The sequence below is a fragment of the Lynx canadensis genome, chromosome B4, assembly GCF_007474595.2.
Source record: "Lynx canadensis isolate LIC74 chromosome B4, mLynCan4.pri.v2, whole genome shotgun sequence".
Lineage (NCBI taxonomy): Eukaryota > Metazoa > Chordata > Mammalia > Carnivora > Felidae > Lynx > Lynx canadensis.
Window position 1 is genome coordinate 48,111,375 of NC_044309.1, and position 24,171 is coordinate 48,135,545.

A 24,171-nucleotide genomic window follows, 5' to 3' on the forward strand; every position below is an offset into this window, starting at 1 on the left:
TTTAGAGCCAGCTGGGGCAGGAAGGATAGGAAACTAAGCACATGAACTCTACAGGCTCACTTGTGCCTGATCTTCCTCACATTAAAGAGGACTAGGCTTGCAGGCAACAGCTAGGGATAAATCTAAAAAGGTGATTATCTACAACAAGAATGGCACATTGATTTTCATGTATCAAGAATGACACATTGGTTTTCATGACTGACTGCAGATTATTTCCCAAGGGGGAGATTTTGGATTGGAGTATGGGTTAATGGGGCTGGCACAGGGCTACCCCTTACCTAGCAGTAAGAGGTGGTAATGGAAGGAGGGGCAAGCAAAAGGGATGAGAGACAGTGAAGTAAAACAAATCTATTTTAAGGATTTTACCTTGAGATAGTCCTTTGCGTGATGAAGTCTTCCATTATCAGATTTCGGTTAGAAGTATTGAATTATCGGAAAACACAGAGATACATAAGTTAGTATATTTTCACATTTAACTGTTTGTAGCACATAGGAAACTTTTATTTTAAAGATGGGTGTTAGAAATTTTTTAAAAAAGAAAGTGATTCATGATCTGCTAAAAAGTGGTTGAGTAGTGTGTATTTTTACCAGCTCTATATCTAGAAGGATGTACTAATGTAGATAAAAATATCTAACCTGGGTAGAGAATTGTTTTTAATGCATGTCCCCTGCCGCATACCAAATATACACTTAGCAGTTTGAAAATTCTCATTATCCAACTTAATTGTAATAAGTGATAAAGTAGGTAGAACAGACATTATTAGCTTTATTTTTCACAATGAAGAAACTGTGGGTCAAATAGGCCAAATGCTTCTGGTAAGTACTATGTAACCAGCAAGTGTTAGGGTTAGGCATAAGACCCCCATCTATTATCTACTGTTCTTAAGCCCAGATTCATTTTTACTATATCACGTGGACAATAGCAAAATAAAATGTGTATTACCTTGCTTATATTAGTTTAATTACATTTAAGACTATGAGACACAAGATGCTTAGAGAGTAATAGAAATTCTTTCCTTCCTTGTCGAACTCTTAAATGTTACCTACGTTTGACCACATTTGTTTCATAACCCAGAGCTATGTGTACAATAAGATCTAAAGAATGAAATAAGCTATCCAAAAACTAAAGTCCAAAGCCCCAAATATGCTCACCTCAAATATGTTATCTGTGCATATTAATGAAGAGTCAAGTTGTGAGCCTAAATGCCAAATGGTTATTTTATTTTATTCTGTAACCATTCATTGAACTAATAGCTCAATTATGATCATCTCCTTTTTTGCCCATCCTCATATGTTCATATGAGGTACCTGTCCTGGAGTACCTCACTTTCTTCAGCCCGCTTCTTGCATTGTATACTATATAATCCTCTCCCTATTCTGAACAGAGTGGGGGCTAACAGCTGGTTTTATGGATATAAATATTGGATTCATATATCTTTCCTTTTTGAGCATGGATAAAAATCACAGAGTATTAAGGTTAGAAGGTTCATTTGGTCTAACTGACAATCCACTCCAAGAATCCCCTTTTCGTTGTTCCTGTCGAGTGGTGTTATCCCCATGTTTAAACGTAGTTCGTGGTGAGAAGCTTACTGAAACGACCTTTTTCAAATTTGGATTTGTCTCTTAAATTTTGCATTCATTGAAACATTTTTTCTCCCTGTCTTTTTTACCCTTTGTTCATAATCCAACCCTTAAGATGACAACATGTAAATCTTTTTCTTTTCTCACATGTTAAACCTTTGCATGTTTGTACCTGGATGTCATATACACCTTTTCTGCTTCAAACCAAACAGCACTCATGATGTTAACCACTGGTCATACAGCCTAGTTTTAAATCCCTTTCCTTTTCATATTTATTCTCCTCTAGACATAATGGCCTGATATCCAGAGCCCATTTCTCTGCTGTAAAATAGAGCCATAAGATGAGTCACGATAGAGAGACAGTCATTCTGATTTAATGGACACATACATCTGAACTTTCTAAGGAGGAGATTTGGGTTACTGAGATTATGACATGAAGAGAGGTCAAACAGAGGCAGGAATCTTCCCGTCTAGTTTTGACCCTCTTCGGTTCTAGTGACTGGAGTGCAAGAAAACACGGAGAGAGATACTGAAAGTAAATTCTAGTTAAGTTTAGAGAAATACATGGCCTCACATGAAGGAATAAGCTTTCCAATCCACCTTTCCGAAAACCTCGCATGCCCAGCAAAACATCAGCCAATGATGAATTGTGGAAGCAGAGTGCCACCACCAAATTGGGAATAGACGCAGGCTTCATTTTCATGCATCCAAAATGAATTATTCTGGATTTCTTTTGGTAGCTGAAGACAGAAAGAAGGCATTTCCTTGATTCTCTTTGAAAGCCCAGATTTATGTGTACCAGGATTAGCATAGTTATCTATTAGATAAACTAAATATCCTGTGGGGTGGTCTCTGATGAAAGATCTTGGAAATCTGGAGGCTTAAGAATACGGATACTGAAAAAACTTTTTGAAGTATACATAGGGCTAATTCTACAGAATATCTGAATTCCTAGTTGATCCTGTCAAGATCTTCTTTAGCCTCTGGAAGTAATATCTCTTTGTTTTCAATGTGAAGATAATAAATCATGTCATTGTTTAAAATTTTTAGGTATGTGTACACCAGGCAGGCACAGAGCTGAATTATGACTTTGAAGGTTTTTAACTGCAACATTTAGAAACCCATATTTTGGTTTGGCTCAGCGCCCTCTTTTCATCTTTCAGGTCACTGAGTGCAAAGGGGGAAAAAAAAAACCCTGAACTGTAAATATTTTTGAAGTACAGGTTTATTTTCCCTTCTTGCAAAACTAAAATTGAATTATTTGATTTTGTCCAAGGGATCTAGTTTGTTCCAAGACAGGAGATGAATCTTTATCACTGAAAAGTGCTTTTTAGACTGATTTCAAACATATAACTTTGTGATTCCCAAAGAAGTCTTATCAGAAACTGAAAGATGATTGCACAGGAGTTTTTCATTCTCAACATTTCTTCAGCATTAGGGTTTGGTCTTCTTTTTTTTCTCTGCTGTTGAAAGTATGGTCGGTTTGCAAACATTGTCCATCCCTATTTTATTTTTTTTTTTGCTTTTGCAAAAAGACTCCCAAAGCTTCTCACCTGTGGTGAATAAGGGGCCATTCAGATGTCAAAAATTGAGTTTCAGCCTTGTTTTGCTTTTAGCTTACTTATGACTTTAATTTAGTACTGTTTTAGTTTTCACATCTCTTGATTATGGATAATGATACCTGCTTTGCCTAAAACCCATAGATATTGTTAGTACCAGTGGAAAATATGTATATATGTGAAATCATTTAAAATAAATTCATTTATAAAAATGAAAAATTAATACCATACATCCAAGGCGCCATGGGCAGAAGTAAGGACAGACCTTGTACGGAGAAGATCTTGAATTGCATTTGCAGTGAGCTGGGAGAGAGGAGGGTTATCTGCAGTGAGATTGTTTCTCTTCTTTTTCTCATCACATATGTACACGCAAATGCACGCACACACAAATACCATTTCTAGTTAGGTTTGCATCCATAGCTGACATTCTAGATATTAGGCCTAGAATGTTTCTCTTTCAAACCAATCCTGACTTCTTATATATGCTGGGAAAATGCAGGGGCTCTAGAAATGAATAATTCCCAAGGTAAGCTTCAGGTTCCCCCTCATCTAGAGAATTCCTCTAGGAATTGTCTGGGTCTCTTTTTTCTTTACTTTTGGTTCACAACCAGAGAAACCTGCTGTTCAGATGGCAAAGAAGAACCTCTTTACTTGTCAATAGACTAGATTGCTACTTTATAATATGATTTGAGATGTACCTTGTGACAAAACATCTTGTTCAGGAGCTTGTCTTGATGCCTTTAAGGTCACTCTTTGAGACTAGTTTTGTGTGTGTGTGTGTGTGAACATAGCCCTCTCCAAATTCTATTTTTAAAATGCAGACATCTGGGGCGCCTGGGTGGCTCAGTCGGTTAAGCGTCCGACTTCGGCTCAGGTCACGATCTCGCGGTCCGTGGGTTCGAGCCCTGCGTCAGGCTCTGGGCTGATGGCTCAGAGCCTGGAGCCTGTTTCCGATTCTGTGTCTCCCTCTCTCTCTGCCCCTCCCCCGTTCATGCTCTGTCTCTCTCTGTCTCAAAAATAAATAAACGTTAAAAAAATTAAAAAAAATAAAATAAAATAAAATGCAGACATCTCCTTAGAAAAACAAAGGCAAACTTGTTTGAGTCAGTAGTGGAGAGGAGAAAAAGAGACACTGGAAAGGAAAAGTGTGGATCCTTAAGACAATATTTTCCTTCTTTGTCATAGTTCTAGCTCAGATGACCTGGTCTCATGTCTTTCTATGCCAAAGCACATGTTAGTACCTAACATGGACTTAAACCTCTGGGGTAGGGAGGAGTGAGGAAGGCCTGGCCTGGGAAATCCTCTAAATAGCACTTCATTTGGGAGACTTTATCTGACTCATTGTAAACTTTTAATGAACTTCCTTTGTCTTTTGCCCTCTTGGCCCAGTTAGCTGGGTTTATATTGGATTATATGTTAGCAAATCATTATGTAGCACCTGATAACTCTGTTAGGCATTTTGAATGATAAGGGGATAAAGTAAACGGGAGTCAAGTGACTGACCTCAGACAGCATATGTAATGAACTTATTGGCTCCCTAAATCTGCACTGGCACTTCCAATATAGCAAGCTACATTAATGAGGACACAGTGGCAAGGTGTTACAATTAGCTTTGAAGTGAATTTTGATGCCAACCTTTCCTTCCTAGTGCTGCCTTCCCTCACTCTTTTTGGGTCTTTCCCCCTAATGAATCTGTTGCTAATCTTCATTGGTAAAGACATTTTATTCAAAGGCATAAAAGACTTTCTCATCAAATTTTCAGGTGAGTCATATCTCCAAAAAGAGCTAATAAAATAAATGACAAAATTATTTCAACTATCGAATTCAGCAAGATGACATTTAAAAAGCAATAAAATATACTTTGCATTTAGATTATAAAATGTACTCAGAAGGAGAGGATGGGGGAAGATATGATTTGCTAGCAGCTTATGTCAAAACACCTGAAGGATTTAACAGCCCATGAAAAGCAACCATGAAAGAAATAAATGTAGGCTTGGACTCCTCATAGATGAAACAGGTTTGGGTCATGACAGGTCACAGTTAGTTGAACTCTGAAACCATCAGACAATATTTTGTACTTCGGGTCCTATGGGACAGATACTGATAAACTAGAATATATTCAGAAAAGGATGCATTGAGGGAGTGTGACATAAGCAAGATGGTGAAGTGGGAAGGCTTGAACTTGCCTTTTCCCTATAAACATCAATTCAGCAACAATTTACAAATTCTCTTTGTGAGTAATCCAGAAACTAATTGAAAGGCTCCTGTGCCTAGAGCAAACACAAATCCAGACTCACTGAAGCTGGTAGAGAAACTTGGGACCCCCTCACACTGGAGTCCCTGTCCCTAGCACAACCATATGATCTGGAAGAAACCCTTTAGCTCCCAGCTTCTTCAAGGGGAAGGAAGCTGTTGGTTTGTACACCCAGCATCCTAACTTTTCTCAGGGGGCTACCCAGAAGACTGGCTTCTGTCTCACTAGTTTTGCAACTCTGACAGGTTTGGCACAACCTAGCCACCCGTGGGAAAATGAAGATGGCATCTTGGGTTGGTAGATGCAATAGATCCTTCTCTCTGCTCAGCGCAGAGTTATTAGGATGAAGAGTTTCATCTCTCAGCTATACCTCGGGAGACGAAAAAGTTGATTCATGTGTCTAGAGCCCCAACTTTTCTAGGGCTGACCAAAGAATTAACATTTGTCAGTTTTGACAGTCTTGGGTGTCTGATGAGTCTGGTACAGTCTAGCTGCTGGGAGAGAATGGGCCAAGTATGTAGATGCCATAGATCCTCTCCCCAGCTTAGCACAGGATAAGCAAATGAACCTCTCCCTGCCCCCAGCTCTCTGCTTCCCTCAGAGGAGAAAATGATTGATCCATGCATCTAGCACCCCAGCCTCTCTGGGAGTATCCCCAAGAACTGGTATGTATTTTGCCAGTTTTGGGGCTTTGGTTTTTCCAGCACAGTCTTGACAATAAGGAGGAATAGAAATAATGGTTTGGACTGGTAATCACCATAGTTACACCTCCTCTTGCTTCCCCAGCTCAGCACAGAGCAAGAGGACAAAAACCACAGCTTTCTGCTTGCTTCTCTTTGAGAGGAAAAAGAGTTAATAGAGGCCCCTAGAATCTCTGGCTGTCTGATAGGTGAAGCTGTTCTTCTGTGTGAGGCCAGTCCATGAAGACTGGGATAGGTGCTTGCTTTGTCAAAGGTGCAGACCCCAATAGAGAGTCAAGAAAAATGAAGAATCAGGCAAAGATCTTCTAAACAAATAAATATGATAAATCTCCAGAAACCAAAATTAATGAAATGGAGTTATATGGCTTACCTGAGAGAAAATTCAGAATAACTGTCATAAAGATGCTCATTGAGGTCAAAAGAGCAATATATGAGCAAAGTGAGAATTTCAACAAAGAGAAAGAAAGTATAAGAAAGTCCCAAACATAAATCATGAAGCTGAAGAACACAATTGAACTGAAAAATTCACTAGAGGGGTTCAGTAATAGACTAGATGAAGCAGAAAAAAGGATCAGCAAAGTTGAATACAAGGCATTGGAAATAATTCAGCCAGAGGAGCAAAAAAGACTGAAAAAAAAAAAGAAAATAAAGCTTTAGGGAGCTAATTGAACATCATCAAGAGAACCAATGTACACATGATTGGAATCCCAAAAGAAGAGAAAAAGAAAGGACCAGAAAGTTTATTCAAGGAAATAATGGCTGGAAACTTTCCAAATCTGGGGAAGGATATGTACATTCAGATTTAAGAAGCCCAACAAAAGCCTAAATAAGATGAACCTCCCAAAATGTACAGATCTTCCTCAACTTGATGGAGTTATTCCTTAATAACCCATCATAAGCTGAAAATATCTTAAGTTGAAAATGCATTTAATACACATAACCTGAACATCATTAAACACATCACCTTAGTCTGTCTGGGCTGCTGTAAAAAAATACCTCAGAACAGATATCTTATAAACAACAGACATTTTTTTTTCACAGTTCTGGAGGCTGGGAAGTCTGAGACCAAAGTGCCAGCATGGTCACATTCTTGTGAAGTTCTTCTTTCTGAGTCATAGCCAACATTTTCTCACACATGTCCTCACACAGCAAGGGGCTAAAGAGCTCTTGACACCTCTTTTATAAGGCACTAATCCCATTCATGAAGGCTCCAAACTTGTGATTTATGCATTTCTTAAAGTTTACCTACTAATACCATCACCTTCAGGAATTAGTATTTTAACATATGAATCTGGGTGAGAGGATACATTCAGATGATAATACTCCCAAAGCAAAAAATATGGAGTGACCGAATGGATTAAAAAATCCCAACTATATCCTGTCTGTAAGAAACTCACTTTAGGTTTAAAGGCATACATAGGCTGATAGTGAAGGGATAGAAAATGATAATCATGCAAATAGTAGCCAAAAGGGAGGAGGTGTGTTTATATTTATAACAGACAAAATGGACTTTAGGTCAAAAACCATCAAAAGATGTAATGAAAGTCATTAAATAATGACAAAAGGGCCAATTCAAAAGGGAAGATATAAATATATATGCACCCAACATCAGAGCACCTAAATTTATAAAGCAGTGACAGAACCAAAAGAAGAAATAGACAGCAATACAATCATAGTAGGAGACTTGAATACTCCAATAATGGATACAACACCCAGACAGAAGATTCATAAAAAAAACAAAACAAAAACAAAAACAAAACAAAACAAAACAGAGGACTTGAATAACACTTTAGACCAATTGGACCTAATATACATATACAGGACATTCCACCCCGTAGTGGCAGAATACACAGTCTTCTCAAGCATACATGGATCTTTCCTCAAGATAGATAACATATTAGGTTATAAAACAAGTCTTAACAAATTTAATTTACTTCTTTTCTGGTTTGTATGCCTTGTATTTCTTTGTCTAGCCTAATTGCTTTGGTTAGGACTTCCTGTATTACATTGAGTGAAAATGAAAGAAGTGAAATTGTCCTAGTTTGCAGACAACAAGATTTCATATATAAGAATCCTTAAAAACTCTATTTAAAAAGGCCTATTAGATCTAATAAACAATTTTAGTAAAGTTGCAGGATACCAATCAACATAAAAATTTGTTGAATTTCTATACACTAACAATGAACTATTTGAAAAGGAAAATAATTCCGTTTATAATAGCACCAGAAAGGATAATATACTTAGGAGTAAACTTATTGAGGTTGAAAGACTTGTATATTGAAAACTATAAAATATTGATAACATAAATTAAAGAAGACATAAATGGAAAGACATCCCATGTTCAATGATTGGGAGACTTGCTAAAATGCCTATACTACCCAAAGGAATCTACAGATTCAATGCCGTCTTTATAAAAATCCCAATGGTATTTTGGATAGAAATAATAAGAAAACAATTCTAAAATTCATTTGGAACCACAAATGACTGCAAAAACCCTGAGAAAGAAGAACAAAGCCGGAAGCATCAAACTTCCTGATCAAAATATATTACAAAGTTACAGTAACCCAAATAGCATAGTACTGGCATAAAGACAGATATATAGACCAAGAGAACAGAATAGAGAGCTCTGAAATTAATAAATGAATATACAGTCAACTGATTTTCAACAAGGGTGTCATGAATACACAATGGGGAAAGGATAGTCTCTTCAACAAATCGTGTTTGGGAAACTAGTTATCCACATTCAAAAGAATAAAATGAGACCCTTACATTACACCATGCACAAAAATCAACTCAAAATGGGTTAATGACTTAAACCTAAGACTTAAAATTATAAAACTGCTAGCAGAAAACATAGGGGAAAATCTTCATGACATTGGTCTTAGCAATGATTCATAGATATGACACAGAAAGCAAAGGTATTCAAAACAAAAATAAACAATTGGGACTACATCAAACTAAAAAGATTCTGTAGAGTAAAAGAACCACCAGAGTGAAAGGGCTACCTAGAGGTTGGGAGAAAATATTTGCAAACCATATGTCTCATAAAAAGTCAATCTCCAAAATATATAAGGAGCTCCTACACCTCAGGAGCAAATAAAATGAAAAAATAAAATAAAATAAAATAAAATAAAATAAAATAAAATAATAAAATAACCTGATGAAAAAAATGGGAAAAGGACTCAAATAGATATTTTTCCAAAGAAAACATTCAGATGACCAACAGATACTGAAAAGATACTATCACTAATCATCAGGGAAATGAAATCAAAACCACACTGAGATATCACCTTGCAACTGTCAGGATGGCAATTTTGGAGAAAAAAAAAAAAGAGATAACTATTGGTGAGGTTGTGGAGAAATTGAAATCCTTGCACACTATTGGCGTGAATGCAAAATGGTGAACTGTTATGAAATACAATATGGCAGTTCTTCAAAAAATTAAAACTAGAATAAAAACATATTAAACATATTAAAACATATAGTCTGGCAATTCTACTTCTGGGTATACACCCCCCCCCAAAAAAAAAGAATCAGAATGTTGAAGAGGTAATTGAACTCCCATGTTCATTACAGTGTTATTCACAATAATCAATATGTAGAAACAAGTAAAATGTTCATTGACAGATGAATGAAGAAAATGTGGTATATACATACAATGGAATACTATTCAATTTTCAAGAAGAAGGAAATTCTGCAGTGTGCAACAATATAGATGAATCTTGTTACATTATGCTAAGTGAAATAAGTCAGTCACAGAAAGAAAATATTGCATTATTCCACTTATGTAAGATATGTGAAAATGGTCAAATTCATGTAATTGAAGAGTGGATAGTGATTGCCAAGGGTTAGTGGGGGAGTTATAAATCCAGGAATATAAAGTTTCAATTAAACAAGATGAATAAGCTCTAGAGATCTGCTATACAATATTGCATCTATAGTCAACAACTACATGTAAAAAAATTAAGACAGTAGATCTCATGTTAAGTGTGCTTACCATAATAAAATAAAATAATGAAAAAGAAATTGTGTAGCTTTTCTGTACTAGAATCATAGCAAATGGAACATATAGCATTGGGCTATTTTTTTTGCATCAATATAGAAAGAATATTTCAATCAGTAAATGAAATAGACCCCCATTCCTGAGAGTTGTGAGGTCCTGGTCACCGTGTATTTCTCAGACCATGGCTGATATACCAGGTTGCCATGCTCCTGATAAGAGAATAAGTTTCTTTTACAAATGAATGGAGTTTGTGTTTCTGTTTGCTATAAATAAATAAATAAATAAAAATGAAGAAAAGAAAAGATATATGGGAGTATGAATGTGTCTGAGCAGCATAGCAAATATAGAAATTTGAAAAGAAAAAAGATATATAAGGCAGTTGAATATATGCACACTGTTTTATTCTAGAGAGAAGAGTTAATGCTAAAATGTTTAGATGGATTCAATATAAGAAAAATTTCTATCCTAACAATTAGTTATCCAAAGATGAGCTAGAGCATCATGTGACCTAGAGAACTTTACAACACTAGAGATTTAAGTGCAAACTGATCATCTGCTACAGTATGGCCATAGGGTGTAGTGTAGAGCAGGTATATGATAAATACTTTTTAAATGTTAAATACATGCTAGGCATGCTATATAAGGAAAGAGTGAGAGGTTGGGCTTGACCAACAATTCTAAAGTAAGTTGGGCACGGTGGTGATCAATGCTCTTTAAAAAGAACATTCTAGTGTCAAATTGTGACCCCCTGTGTTAAATAGATTCAAACAGATCCCTTTATTGATGGACCATACAGAGGTTTTAATATACCAAATTTTATATAAGTATATGCCTCCAAGAGGAGATATATAAAAACAATAGAACTTACTTGGGCATAAAACAACTTTTGGCAGGACAATGACTGGAACATCATTCCTTAGAATATTTTTTTGGGAAACGCTGGTGTAAATTTGCTCCATTTTTTTTTTCTTCTCTTAATTCCTTTTATGTTTTCGAAGAGATGGGTGCTATTTGTCCTTGTTCTTCTACCAAATTTTGTAGTTCTAGCCATCTTTTCCTGTATAGCATGGCTGTATGTAGAAATGTATTTATCAGTTTATTGAAATATTTATCTCCTCTTTCTCAGGTCTATGACTTTTTGGTGCACTCTCATGTTTGAGGTCTAATTCACTCCTAGGAGTAAGTCACAGCATTTATGATTTTCTTTGAATACTTTTATAATAGAAAATCGTTATTCTTTAGGATCTTTTCTAAGACTCCTTGTATGGAGGAACATTCTCTCTCGGAATGTTTAAAAACTGTATCTAAATGTATGCAGATTATTTTTCTATGTTATTATAGGTTTGTGGTCAAAAGAAGAAGTCATTATCCTTAGATGAAATGGGTAGAGACAAATTTTGTATATTACTTTCTCCAAAGTAAAGGAGGCAGAGTGTTTCTAGGTAAGCACCATAAAAATCTCCTGTATTAACTGAAAAAAAGCACATTTCTTGAACAGTATTTTTCAAAGCTTAACCTCATGTTTTAACAACCCTAGATGACTTATGTTCCTGGCTTTCTTGTTTGTTGGTTAGCCTTCACTGTCTGAATTCAGAGAAATGAGAGATGGAAAAACCCCCAACAGGTCACCCAGTTCATTTCTCTAAAAGAAATTAATAGGTAAGTCTCATAATGTAGTCCCTACCATCAACTTACTTAAGGGTAATTTGGGGGTAGTTTACATTATTAAATTGGAGAAAAATGGGGCCAATTTCAATCTCAGGATGAATTTAGAGTCCACCAAAATATTTCCATATTCTCCCTCTGCTGTGTGAATGTGTGTGTGTGCACATATATTCATAAACTGAGCAATTAAGCCAAACATTTCTGGCTTTTTAAAACTGAGCTGGCAGGGAAGGGAAGATAAGAAAGAAGTAATCGCAAGTCTGAAAGAATCCAGTGTCGGGGAAAAGGCTTATGTCTTTATGCCCTTGCACTGACCAGTTTTAAGATGTGGGCTGTTTCATAACTTGCAGCAAGTTGCTCTCTTCAGCTAAGGGCAATTTTGGGGACAGGGACTCAGCCCACTGAAAGCCATCAGCTGCTGGCATATGAGGAAATGAGTGCCTCAGTCCCGGGGAAAGGAAAGGACCACAAAATCAATTACAGTCCACACTTGCACTGTTACATCCACATAAACACTGTTTATGTTCCAGAAGCAGCTTCTCCAGGATTCTGGTTGGACTCTTTTCCAGGAAAAAATTATAATCTAGTCACATTTTCCTGTGTTATCGAAATGTATTTCCCAGTTTTAGTATAACAATGATCTCTTCTTTCTCAGCTCTACTTCTCTTTTAGTATATACTCATGTTTGAAATCTAGTTCCCTCCTAGAGCAAGTTAGAATACTTTTAAAAAATAGCAGGACAAACCACAGCCCCTGCTACCGCAGCTCATTGTAATGCTGAAACCACTAATACTCATTATTTCACTTTCAACTACCCATTCTAGATCACCTTACTGTTAGTCAACACATCTGGTGGTCTAGGTGTCTAATTTACTAAGTGAAATAGATCCCCATTCCTGAGAGTTATGAGCTGGTCGCCATGCCCTTCTCAGACCATGGCTGATATATCTGTCCATTTCTTATCACAATTGGGCAGAGAAACATCAAGAGGTATTCCAATGGATTACCTAGATATCAAATGCATTTTTCCCTTCTTAGATTCAGAAGCCCTACCTTCTCCTGATAAACATGTTCAATTATCTCCTTGAGAAAAGATGACTCTGTTATTTGCCAACTGTCCTCTTAGCATGAAGAGATGTGACCAGCAGCATCTAGAGCTTAAATGGGACTTTTGCAAATGTCCTGTGGTGAAATTGTTCTTTTTGTATGACTCAGGATTTTCAATCCACAGGTATTAGAACTGTACGGAGGGAAAGTATAAATTCTTCATGTGGGTTACAAAATATGATAAACAGGCCCCACTCCTGCTTCCTTACCTTAGTTCTCAGACCCTTCCTTACCTTAGTTCTCACTAAGCCCTCAGTCTCTAGTGGGGACATACTGAAGTATTATGCTTGATAGTTTAGGATGTATAATACATCATGGATAAAGATGCCCCTTCTTGTAGAGAAAATGGAATGGGTTAATATGTTCTTTTCTGAATTAACATCAATTACCAGGAATTCTTACTCATGGAGGAGGCATGGCAGAAGATATATCTAGTGATAGTCAGAGAGGTGGCAATGTCTAGGCTCCAGAGGAGGGCCACCTAGGATGAAATAGAACCCTAGTTTGTGAATTAAAAAAAAAGAGCCAATTTGGGCAGTTTCAGGGTTCCAAATCAAAATAAGTTCAGGATAAAATTTTCTCTCATTAGAGTTATGTATTATGGCAAAGAACCGAGCCCAGATCATAAGAATTGAGGAAATGAAGGAAAGGTGACTAATGATGGGTAATCAAGGTACTTAAGAACTCAGAGGTAGAACAACAGATTTCTTGCAAATTTTCTTTACTGAAAAGGTAGAGATAGGGATTTAAATAGTGCTTAAATGTACTACTACTACTATTTAAGTATATAACTTTCACTCCATTCTAATATGGATACTTTTATGACTGCATAAAAACCCAGCTGCATGAATTCTAAACCCAGTTGAGCATAAAAGCTAAGATAATAAATTTTTCTTAACAAAAATGAATTGCTCTGGCCTACTGTTCTTACACTACATGTTTCATCAGCATAGGTAGATATTGCATGGGGGCAAATTGAGGAAGAGTGGAGTACAAGCTGGCCAGTGCTCTCAATAGCTTTTGGCTATAAGTTCTGCTGACTGCTTTCAAAGTATAAGTGGGAATCCCCAAGAGGAATTGTCTTGCCATTTCTTAATATACAGAGGATAGTACATTACAACAATAGTAATAGTAGAATAGAAAATAACAGTAACCATAGCTAACATTTATTAAACACTCTATGCCAGGCACTGTTTTGTGTACTTGCATATATTTCATTTATTTAATATTTACAACAACTTTAAGGTGGGTACTAGAATAATCTTATTTTACAGATAGGGAAATTGACACCCACTGAGATTAAATAACTTGCCCACAAATTTCACACTTCTAAGTGGTGAAGCTGGGAGTTCCAAAGTCCTTATTCTTAAACTCTATGCTAAAATGTAAGATTTCTTTATAGGTTGGGAGAAGAGTATTCTGCCTACGTTCAAGCACTCTTTGGTTCCCAGGATGTACTATTCCACGAAAGGCCTCACCAAGATCATGAAAGGGGAAGATAATAAGGCCTGTGACCTCTTACTTCATTTGTCTTAGCTCTGAAAAACCAAAGCATATCAAAAAGGAAATAGAACTAAGAAGGTGGATAGATAAAATTTTGACCGACTTGAAACTACATTAAAACTAGCTTCATCAGATTGGAAAGTGTGACTATATACGATGAAAGTTTGGTACAAATATATGGACCATTTGTACATAACCCTTTCTAAAAACTGGCTTATGGAATTAAATTCCATGAGATCAGTACAAGTGAATTTCTCAAGAGAATAAAATTACCTGCTCTTGGAACAGTCATTCAGTCTCTAAGCTCTCAAATTACTCAATGTAAAATGAGGAGGTTGAATTAGGTTATTGATGAACTCCTTGTCAGCTCAAAAACTATGACTATAGTGTTGTGTAATTGATAAGAGGTCTGGAACTTAAAAACCCTGGTCCCACTATTTACCATCTGATTGATTGTCACAGATTTGATTCCTGGGAAACAAACTCTAAGACTCAGAGATTTGTGTGCAGATGGTTTATAAGGGAGTACTTTTGGGTACCGCCTGAGAGGGGTGAAGAGCATAGGCCTAGGCAGAGTGAACATTTGAGCTGTTATACAATTTTAGTAAATGGCTCAGTCAGTTCTATGAGAAAACTCTGAGGCTGAGATGACTATTCAGAGCAGTCCTGTCTGATAATGGGCTTTTAGGCAATTTACCCTCTCTTAATAAATAACTAAAGAAAACAGACAATACATATGAAATAATGATTTTCAGGACACTGGGCATCAGTTAATGAAAGATGGTGATCCCTAAGAGATGAAAAACAAAGTGAGTCCTGTCATTACCTCAGCTTGTTGCCTTAATAGAATTTCCAGGCTATGGCTCAGGGAGGGAGGACTGTTGCGACCGGTGTGACAAACACCGAGGTCAGGGTCCTGAGGGTAGGGGAATGCAAGAAAAGAGAAGAGAAGAGAAAGTTTGGGAACAGGAGGGTCCCCTGGGCTGATGGCCCAAGTGACGGCTTTATTGTTGCTATACACAATCTTTTATAACCAGACTCTTATGGGTTAGGTCATTCTAAGAATAAACAGGTTTCACATAATCGCTGCCAACCAAAACATTTAGTTCTGTGTTTCTTGTGCATTTTCTAGACGGGTCACAAGACCTTGTTGATAAGATGGCTAGCAAAACACAATTCCCATGTTTGTTTCTATCTGACTCGGGGTAGAAAAAGGGAGGTAGCATTACTGCCAACACCTGCAGACCACAGGCTTCAGGAATTAACTCTCTCAGCCTTGACAAGGCTTTCGTATGCCCTTGAAAGTGGGGGAATGGGAGGGAAACCACCGGGTTGGCTTGAGTCAACAGGGAACGTTGCTCAACCTGGTCTCAGCCTGGCGCTGGGGCCCGGCCTCCCACATGAATGAGAGGGGGAACCACCGGGTTGGCTTGAGTCAACGGGGAACATTGCTCGACCCGGTCTCAGCCTGGCACTGGGCCCCGGTCCCCCACAGAGGACCAAAATGAAATATGGTGGACTTGTTGAGTTGAGATGAGTTGAGAGTCCTGGGAGAATATGGTGGTTATAATTTACATGGCAAAATACTGGAAAAGAGAGAGTTACAGAGAGAGGGATCTCCGGATATCTTGAGGACACCTCTCACATATGTAGTAGGGAGCTGATTGGCACATAAATATAAGAAAATACTCATCCAAGAGGAATAGAGGGAACAGTGGCTGGCACTAACTAAGGGCTGGGGTTATTGCCTATTCTTACCACCCTAGTCATGGGACATTGGGTGCAACACTAAGAAGATCTTTTCTCAGTGTGGGGCAAGCAATTGGCCTAGACTACATACTGAGTTTGTCTCATTTTAAAAGCAAGATTTAAGACAATGAAGCTTTTTGCAGGTGATTTAACTTATTCCCGGAACAAAGCTCAAGAATACTTATAAAAATACAGGAATATCCAGCACACACACACAAAAATAAAATTTGCAATGTCTGGCATCAAATAAAAGATTACCAGGAATTAAAGAAGTAGGAAATTATGATCCATAATAAGTAGAATAATCAACCAACCAAAACAAGTGTGGAAGTGACACAGATATTGAAATTAGCAAACAAGGACATTAAAATAGTTATCCAGGGGTATGTGGGTGGCTTAGTTGGTTGAATGTCTGACTCTTGATTTCAGCTCAGGTTATGATCCCAGGGTCTTGGGATCAATCCCCCCATTGGGCTCCACACTGGGTACATAGCCTGCTTGAGATTCTCTCTCTCTCTCTGTCCCTCTCCCCTGCTCGCACTCTCTCCCTCTCTTTAAAAAAAAATTATCCTAACTGTATCTAAGATGTTTAAAATGTTGCGATATGGAAATTAAGAAAACATCCAAATCAAACTACCATAGATGAAAACTGTAATGTCTAAAATGAAAAGTGCACTGGATAGGATTAACAGTAAATTAGATATTACTGAATATAACTGAATAAACTCTAGACACATTAAAAGAAACTGTCAAAAATGAAATACACAGAGGGAAAAAAAGCTTATAAAAATTAAATTAATAACAGGGAGCCCTGGACAACTTCAAGTGCATGTCATTGCAGTCTCCAAAGGAGAAGTGGAGTGAAGGAAGGAAAATCTTTGAAGAAATAATGACTGATATTTAATTCAATTTAATTAATAAAATGTAATGCAATCTAAGAAGCTCAATAAACTTGAAGAACAAAAAAAATAAGGAAAACTACGCCAAGGTACAGCATAATCAATTTAGTCAAAACCAATGATAGAAAAACCTTAGAAGCTGCAAGACATAAGACAGTACCTATAGAAGAATAAAGATAAGAGCGACAACAGATTTATAGCAGAAACAATGCAAGCTATAAGACAGTGGAACATCTTAAAAGAATGAAAAGAAAAAAACTGACAATGTAGAATTTGATATGCAGTGAGAACATATTTCAAATGTGAAGGCAAAATTTGAAAACTTAAAAGAATCCAGCAGACCTTCACTACAAGTAATGTTAGAGAAAGTCCATCAAGCAGAAGGAAAATGAGACCAGATGGAAATCTAGATGCATACAAAAGAACGAGGAGCAATGGGAATGGAAACTACATGGGTAAATGTATGAGATATTTTTTGTATTATCTAAGCCTTTTAAGAAATAATTGACTCTTTAAAGCAAAAATAACAAAATTGTCTTATAGGATCTATAGCATATGTAAAAGCAAAAAAATAACTAGACCATTTAGATTGTTTACGTATAATGAGATTAGTGTGATAGGTTTAAGTCTATCATCTTGCCATTTGTTTTCAATTTGTCCCTTTTAGTTTTTTATTCCCCTTTCCCCCTATATTTTGCTTTATTTTGGACTCCTTGACACTGATGCAAATGAGGATGAGTCCTATAACTGCCCCAATTTTTTGGAGGCTTTTCAGAACATACAACAGAAAATAGAACCCAGCAAAGCCTTATGACCTTCCTAAATTGAGGAGACAGAGCTGGGAGTCCAGAAAGGTAGCTAGTGATCACAGAGAAGAGTACCAGAGAGGAGAGAGATGCACAGAAGAGAGAGCTCTAGAGGTCTGTAGGGAATTGTACTCAAATCCTTGGCTGGGAACCATCAGCTGTCAATATATCTGGTGGCCAGGGGCATATCTCAGCTTGAGTAATACACCACGGCATTCACTACAATGTCTTCAGAAAGTTACCTTTCTGAGTCTCAATTTTACCATCTAATAAATACTACTCATCTTCTGGGCTATTGTAAGACCCAATGAATTATCACATGCATAATAGCTTAGAAAATGATAAAACAGTTGTCGTTACATTTATATGATGATGGTTTAAATTATATAATGCACATTATTATGATGAATGTAACAAAATTGGGGGATCCCTCCCAGGCATGACTAGTCAGTCTGTGTTTATACAGCTTTCATTGAAAACCCTTTATGAACAGAACTTAGTACCAAGTCTGTAGAGAGAAAAGAAATTACAGTTTCTTACCATAACGTTAGCCAAGAAAATATACATAAAAAGAAATTTTGATCAAAACATGAATTGAATAGGGGCTCCTGGGTGGCTCAGTCGGTTAGGTGTCCAACTTTGGCTAGGTCATGATCTCACGGGTCATGAGTTTGAGCCCTGTGTCGGGTTCTGTGCTGACAGCTCAGAGCCTGGAGCCTGCTTCAAATTCTGTATCTCCCTGTCTCTCTGTCCCTTCTCAGTTTGTGCTCTCTCTCTCTCTCTCTCTTAAAAATAAATAAATAAACATTAAAAATTTTTAAACGAATTGAATAATGTTATTGTACTTGACTCTTTACATATATTCCTCAAGGGCTAGACACTGGCTCGAGTGGTGTGATAGGAAGTGGGTGGATTTAATCATTACTGATTTCATAAAGTGCTTGGGTTTTGTGCTGGATTTTGAAGGATTAGAAAGATCATCCACTAAAGACATAAAGGCAGTGGGCCTACCAAAAGGAATGGATGATAAAGGTGGGCATGAACAAGTTCTCATGGCAAAGAAGAGAAATTTCTGAACAGGGATTGAGAAGTCCTGGGCTCTGTCTCTAACTACCAAGCGGGAGACTCTGGAGTCTCATTTCCTCATTGACAAACCAGGCTTAAGTGAGTTATAGCATATTGTCTGGCTCCAAAATTCCATGATTGAATTGTTAAAAAATCTCTGGTGATTGTGAAAGCAAACATTTTCTTGGCCTAAGTAAGAGTCAAAGCTGTGACATCTTAAGAAATGATAACACTCAGGAAATTATGATGAGGGTGATGAGCCAAGATAGAACCTGGAATCCACACAGGAAGGACTTAGGACCATTTAAAGTTTGGGAGCAGAGTCGCCTGTCTGGCCCAGTCAGAGGAGCATGTGACTCTTGATCTCAGGGTTGTGAGTTTGAGCCCCACACTGGGTATAGAGACTACTTAAATAAATAAAACTTAAAAAGTTTGGGAGCAGGAAAATCATATGATTATCTATAATGTTTGAAAACCCTGGAAATACTAAGAAGCAATCATTAACCAGTCCCAAGGTAGAGTTTAGACAAATTATGGCTGGGTGACTTATGCCTTCTAAGTTTCATTCTTTCTCTGCAGTTATGTTTCTAATCAAGACTAGAACATGATTAACAGAATCTCATATTCTGGGTTAGGTGGGCCATGATTTAAATATCTCAGCATTTTGCCGGAAGAAATCAGACTCACAAAATGAAAGTATCCAACCAGCAGTTTATTTTGTAATAATTACACATCTTAAGTCCTTCTTGACTTTCACTACGCTGCGCTTTCATTGCTTATCAATCTGGGAGCAGGGAGGAGGGCTGCAGCCAGACAAGAACGTTTAAGAAATAAGCAGTTTGTATGTGTTTATATAGTTCAGTGATGCTACTGCAAAGGAATACAAAACCAGGCACCAGGCTCTGGAAAGAAAGAGACTTTTTCCAATCTCATTTGCCCCCTCGGCGCTGTGGGAAATAGCGATTGTAGGCAGCATTGTATCCATAAACCATGGCATAGCGTTCGCAAAGCTTGAAGTCATCACAGGCTTCCCGGTTGATCTCATAGGTGGGCTTGGTCCTCTCTCTAATCCTAGAAAGTGGGGGGGAAAAAGAGGCCCCAAATGAGAACCATAATAGAATTTTTTTTTAAAAAGGAAAAGGGGGAAAAAAGAATAAGAAAATATAGGAGACACACCCCAATATTAAGAGGTACTTAACAGGGAGGAAAGGTGGAACAGGAGTAATTTTTTTTTTTAATAAAAATAGAAATTTTCTTTCTGTCCTCCTTTTCCTTCTCCCTCCTTCTGCTTTCTGGGTCTTTCATAAACTAGTCTTATTGAAATTCAGTTGTTTTCTGTATACTGTTTTTAAATTCTTTGATTTAGGGGGCACAATTAGAAATAATATATATGATTTAAAAAAAAAGTTTCTCATTCCATTCCGATCTGCAATGCTACGTTGGGAAAAATTACCTCTTTCCATCAAGTTTTGCTACCCACCTTTCATGGGCTTTAGCTCTCCATCTCTGTTGCGGGGATATAAAAGTATTAGCATTTCTCCTGTTAGTGAAGGGATCTTAAAAGAAAAAAAAGATAATTGTAGTTTTAGGGAAACAGTAGTTGAAAATATTTCCATGAATATTCCCTGACACAAATATATTTGAAAACTCAAATAATTAATTAATTCATGCATCCCATGTAACTAGAGATCTACAAAAGTCAAAGGGAAAGATAAAGCCAATTTCATAAACTGCCAGATCAAAGGAAAGCAGTGTATATATTTTAGAGACTTATTACATAGGCCACAGTAATTTTTGTTTGTTTATTTCCCCTTTGGGAAATCATTTTGCCGTTTTCAATTTTGGTGTTCCTATTCGGTGTGTTTTTAATTCCTGTGAGGAGAAATTCTCTCTGTCCTGAGGAGGGACATGCTTGTAAAGCATGACTTTTGATTACTGGAAATGGACAGTGTCAATGTTATGAAAATAGTGAAAAACTGAAAACGAGAGTGTTACGTTACTTCTTCCCACACTCAGTCTTTGAAAGTCCAGATATTCAGTAACATTCAATGTAATGCTGATGACTGCGGTTTCCCAGCTGACTAGGCCTCTAATTCCTTACTCTGCCATTTGTTGTTACTCCTTGTTTTCCATCTGTGTGGTTGATGTGGTGCCAACTTAAAATTTCCAAGTGAGATTTTATGGCTCCAATTCTGTCGAATGCACTTTCAAGGCCATATTATGCTATTTCAAGCTTAAAAAAATTGCTCGTCTGGCGATTTTTACGGTCATTAGATTTTTAAACGTAGTTTTCCAAACGAGACCCTCTGTCTCTTCCCTATATTACCTCAATGTATTATCATTTTGTCTATTTAAGACTAGGGAGAGAGATTCTTTAATACATGAGATTTAAATAAGGAAGTCAAATATTCACTTACAAATTTCATAGGATTCCATGCTTTCATGAGATTCTGGAATAAAAAAAAATTCATTTGATTGTTATTTATCAGACATGACAATGGTCTGCATTTGGGGAAGGAAGGAGAGAAAAGAGTCAAAAAGATGTGAAGAATATATTTAGCAGTGTGGTTATTACAAATTTCAGGCATTTTGGATTTGCAAGTTGTGTCTCTAGCTCTGTCCTTGGTGTAATTATCTCTACACTTCAGATTTGCTGATGTTGAAGGAGCTAGTCGTCACGGCCTTGACTGAAATTTCTCAAGGGCTATGAGGTCCTCAGGCTAGTGAAATAAGATAATTTCGATGTTGCACACAAATCTCCAGAGAGGCATCTTCTCTGAATAATTTGGGACCTGGCTAAGAGCAGGGTTGAGAAAGGGACAGAAGGGTCCAGAAAATAGCCAACGTCCTCCAGGCAGACTGGGGAGATGGTCAGTTGGGCTTTACCAAGACAGGTTTTTAAGAGGTTCCTAAAGCCTCTTAAGGACCTGTGTTAACTTGGCAGGCACAAAAACCACTGGCTCCAGAGGACAACTCACACTGGGCGTGATGCCAGTTCAGAGAAAGAACTGAGACGATGCCAAGGCAAAAGTTTTCTTCTTTCCACTGCTCTCCCATGTGCTGCAGGTAAATTTGGCAATAAGAGGTTTATATTCGTAAGCAAGTGGTTTTATGTAAAAAATTAAAAAGGAGATGAAAATACCAAATCCTCTGATACAGAAACCATGTGAATAATTTCAAGAGTGAGAAGAAATACAGATGGTTATTAGTATGCTTTAGGTTTAAGAACATCTAAGATATCCAGATAACTGAAGCGTAAGACTGATCAAAAATAATCTTGCTTTGGATTTTCTTTCATAAGCTTTGATCAGACACAGATATAATTAACAACATAGAGAAACCAGGTGAAACTTATCTTTGGACAATTGAAATTATACCGTCTATTTTTCTCTGAGGTTCTTTAAATGTAAAACTTGATTTTTAGATCAATTCACTGAAGAAATGTAGTAAGTTTAGGAGATTGTCTTGTCCCTGCAGAGAGAGCTATACTTAACACTTCATGTGAAAACTGATTTTCTTAAAGGTGAGTGATTTAACTAATACCTTTAACCAACAGTTCCCAATGTAGAAGTAAACATCCCTAAACATGAGAACTCAGGGGCTGGGAATTTCATATCTTCTTTCTGAAACAGTGAAGTGTCTAGGTGAATAGTGACTTACCAGAGACAGGACATGCCTGTCAAGTTGTATACGAAAATCTGGATATTTAGTATGTAAAAAAAAAAACACTTGATGGAATGAATCAGTGTCCACAGGGCTTGGGAAATGTTAAGTTAACGATACTTTAAGATTATATCAGAGAAAGGGGGAAGAAGAGGAGGAGGGGGAGGAAAAAATGGAAGTAAACTGAAATCGGAGACAGGAAAGAAACACCAGAAGCATGGCAGAAGAAAGGTTTCTCACCATAGCACAGAACTGCCACGGCCAAGGCAGCCAGAATGGAGAGGAGGAGCAGGCTCTTCATGGTGTCTCTGTGGTCCTGTGGGTTGGTCTCACTGGCTTGCGCAGCAGCAGAGGGGAGAGAGGCTCCTGCAGGCTGTCCGTGAAAGGCTGTGGAGTTTTTATAAGAACTAGAGCAGCTGAAATGGGAGGAACCAGTGGGAGGGGGCCAGAGAAGGTGGAGACTGGTTGGCCCTAAACTAACACTGGGACTTTTCCCAAATATTCATTCCTTCCAGATATTATCTACTCTGGGTGGGCAGTTTTCCCTCACTCCTGGACCTGACTGTGCTGTAGCAGGATGCTGCCCTGAGACAGAATTGTGGCCACCCTATATTTGGGGCCAGATCTGGGCAAAGTTCCACAGAGAAGGGAGTTGCCACAAACACGTGTTTGCCTTTCTGATTCCTTCTCTGATCTACTCTCCTGGCCCTGAGTGCAGTCTGGTTTGAAGACAGAGCTGCAGTGTTCTGCTCGCTCCCCTGATGGATGAACGAGAGGTTCTGAGGGCAAAGGACTCCACTTCATAAACTGGTTCTCATACAGACTGACTTTCCCAGTAAGGTTAAGCTGTCAATTCTGGATCACTTGGCATGTGTCCGGTGATACGCAACTTTTTGCATTCTTCCAAGCCCTCAGCACGGCAGAGATGCCCAGTGATGCCATGGGTTCTGTTTCCTCCCTTGGCCCCATCGTAACTTGCCCATCCAGTTTTGTGACTTGAGTCCAAACCTGTGCCCTGAGGCTCTCTTAGGCTGGATATCACTGATCTAAAGTGCAGTGAGGATAAAAGGGTACTCATCTCTTATTTTCTGAAGGCAGTGTCTTGATAATGAACTAATCCAATATGCTCTTCGTGAGTGATAGGTGAGAGGCTGGTTACTGTGCTAGGTGCTCTGGGGGATCTAGAGACAAACAAGACACATCCCTAAGGAGGTAAGTAATAGCTTCTTGTATATTCGCTTTGCTCTTTAGCTGTCATGTATCCTCAAACATAGATTCTCACAAACTCACACTTCCACTATACCTTCAGTAGCAGAAATGCTGTTTCTTTTCTTTTTTTATAGGAGACAGACTGTAATTTGGTGTCTCTGGTTATCCTGGAGGCAGAGCTTTTTTTTCTTCTTCTTCTTGGAAATTTAGAAAACTCTTCTATCAAGATGTGTCTCTGCTGCCTGGTACCCAAGAGTCCTCCTGGCAGACAGATAGACTTGAGTCACAGAGCAGCAGATTGTAGATGAGCTGAAGCTGCAGGAACTCTGACTCGGGCTCGAACAGCAAAAAGGTTGGGAATGAGAGCGGGTGGTATAGTTTTCAATAATAGTTTCTTTCAAGGAGCA

The 24,171-nt window shown here is 37.8% G+C and overlaps 1 protein-coding gene across 1 annotated transcript; it reads right to left on the minus strand.

Annotated features, from left to right (window-relative positions):
- Positions 1–19,583: 19,583 nt before the first annotated feature.
- On the minus strand, positions 19,584–22,946 carry LOC115518356 (matrix Gla protein). The gene is made up of 4 exons (XM_030321816.1): positions 22,796–22,946; positions 21,310–21,342; positions 20,373–20,448; positions 19,584–19,963 (listed from the first exon to the last, which is right to left on the minus strand). The coding sequence occupies exons 1-4, from the start codon at positions 22,854–22,856 to the stop codon at positions 19,822–19,824; spliced, it is 312 nt and encodes a 103-aa protein (XP_030177676.1). The 5' UTR covers positions 22,857–22,946; the 3' UTR covers positions 19,584–19,821.
- Between the last annotated feature and the right edge of the window lie 1,225 nt (positions 22,947–24,171).

Bases quoted from the DNA above. Each gene is read 5' to 3' on its own strand.
- LOC115518356 (XM_030321816.1), bottom strand. From the start codon at position 22,856: ATGAAGAGCCTGCTCCTCCTCTCCATTCTGGCTGCCTTGGCCGTGGCA. The intron at 21,343-22,795 runs GTGAGAAACCTT...TTTTTATTCCAG, and splicing joins CGTGGCAGTTCTGTGCTATG to AATCTCATGAAAGCATGGAA. The intron at 20,449-21,309 runs GTAAGTGAATAT...TTTTCTTTTAAG, and splicing joins CATGGAATCCTATGAAATTT to ATCCCTTCACTAACAGGAGA.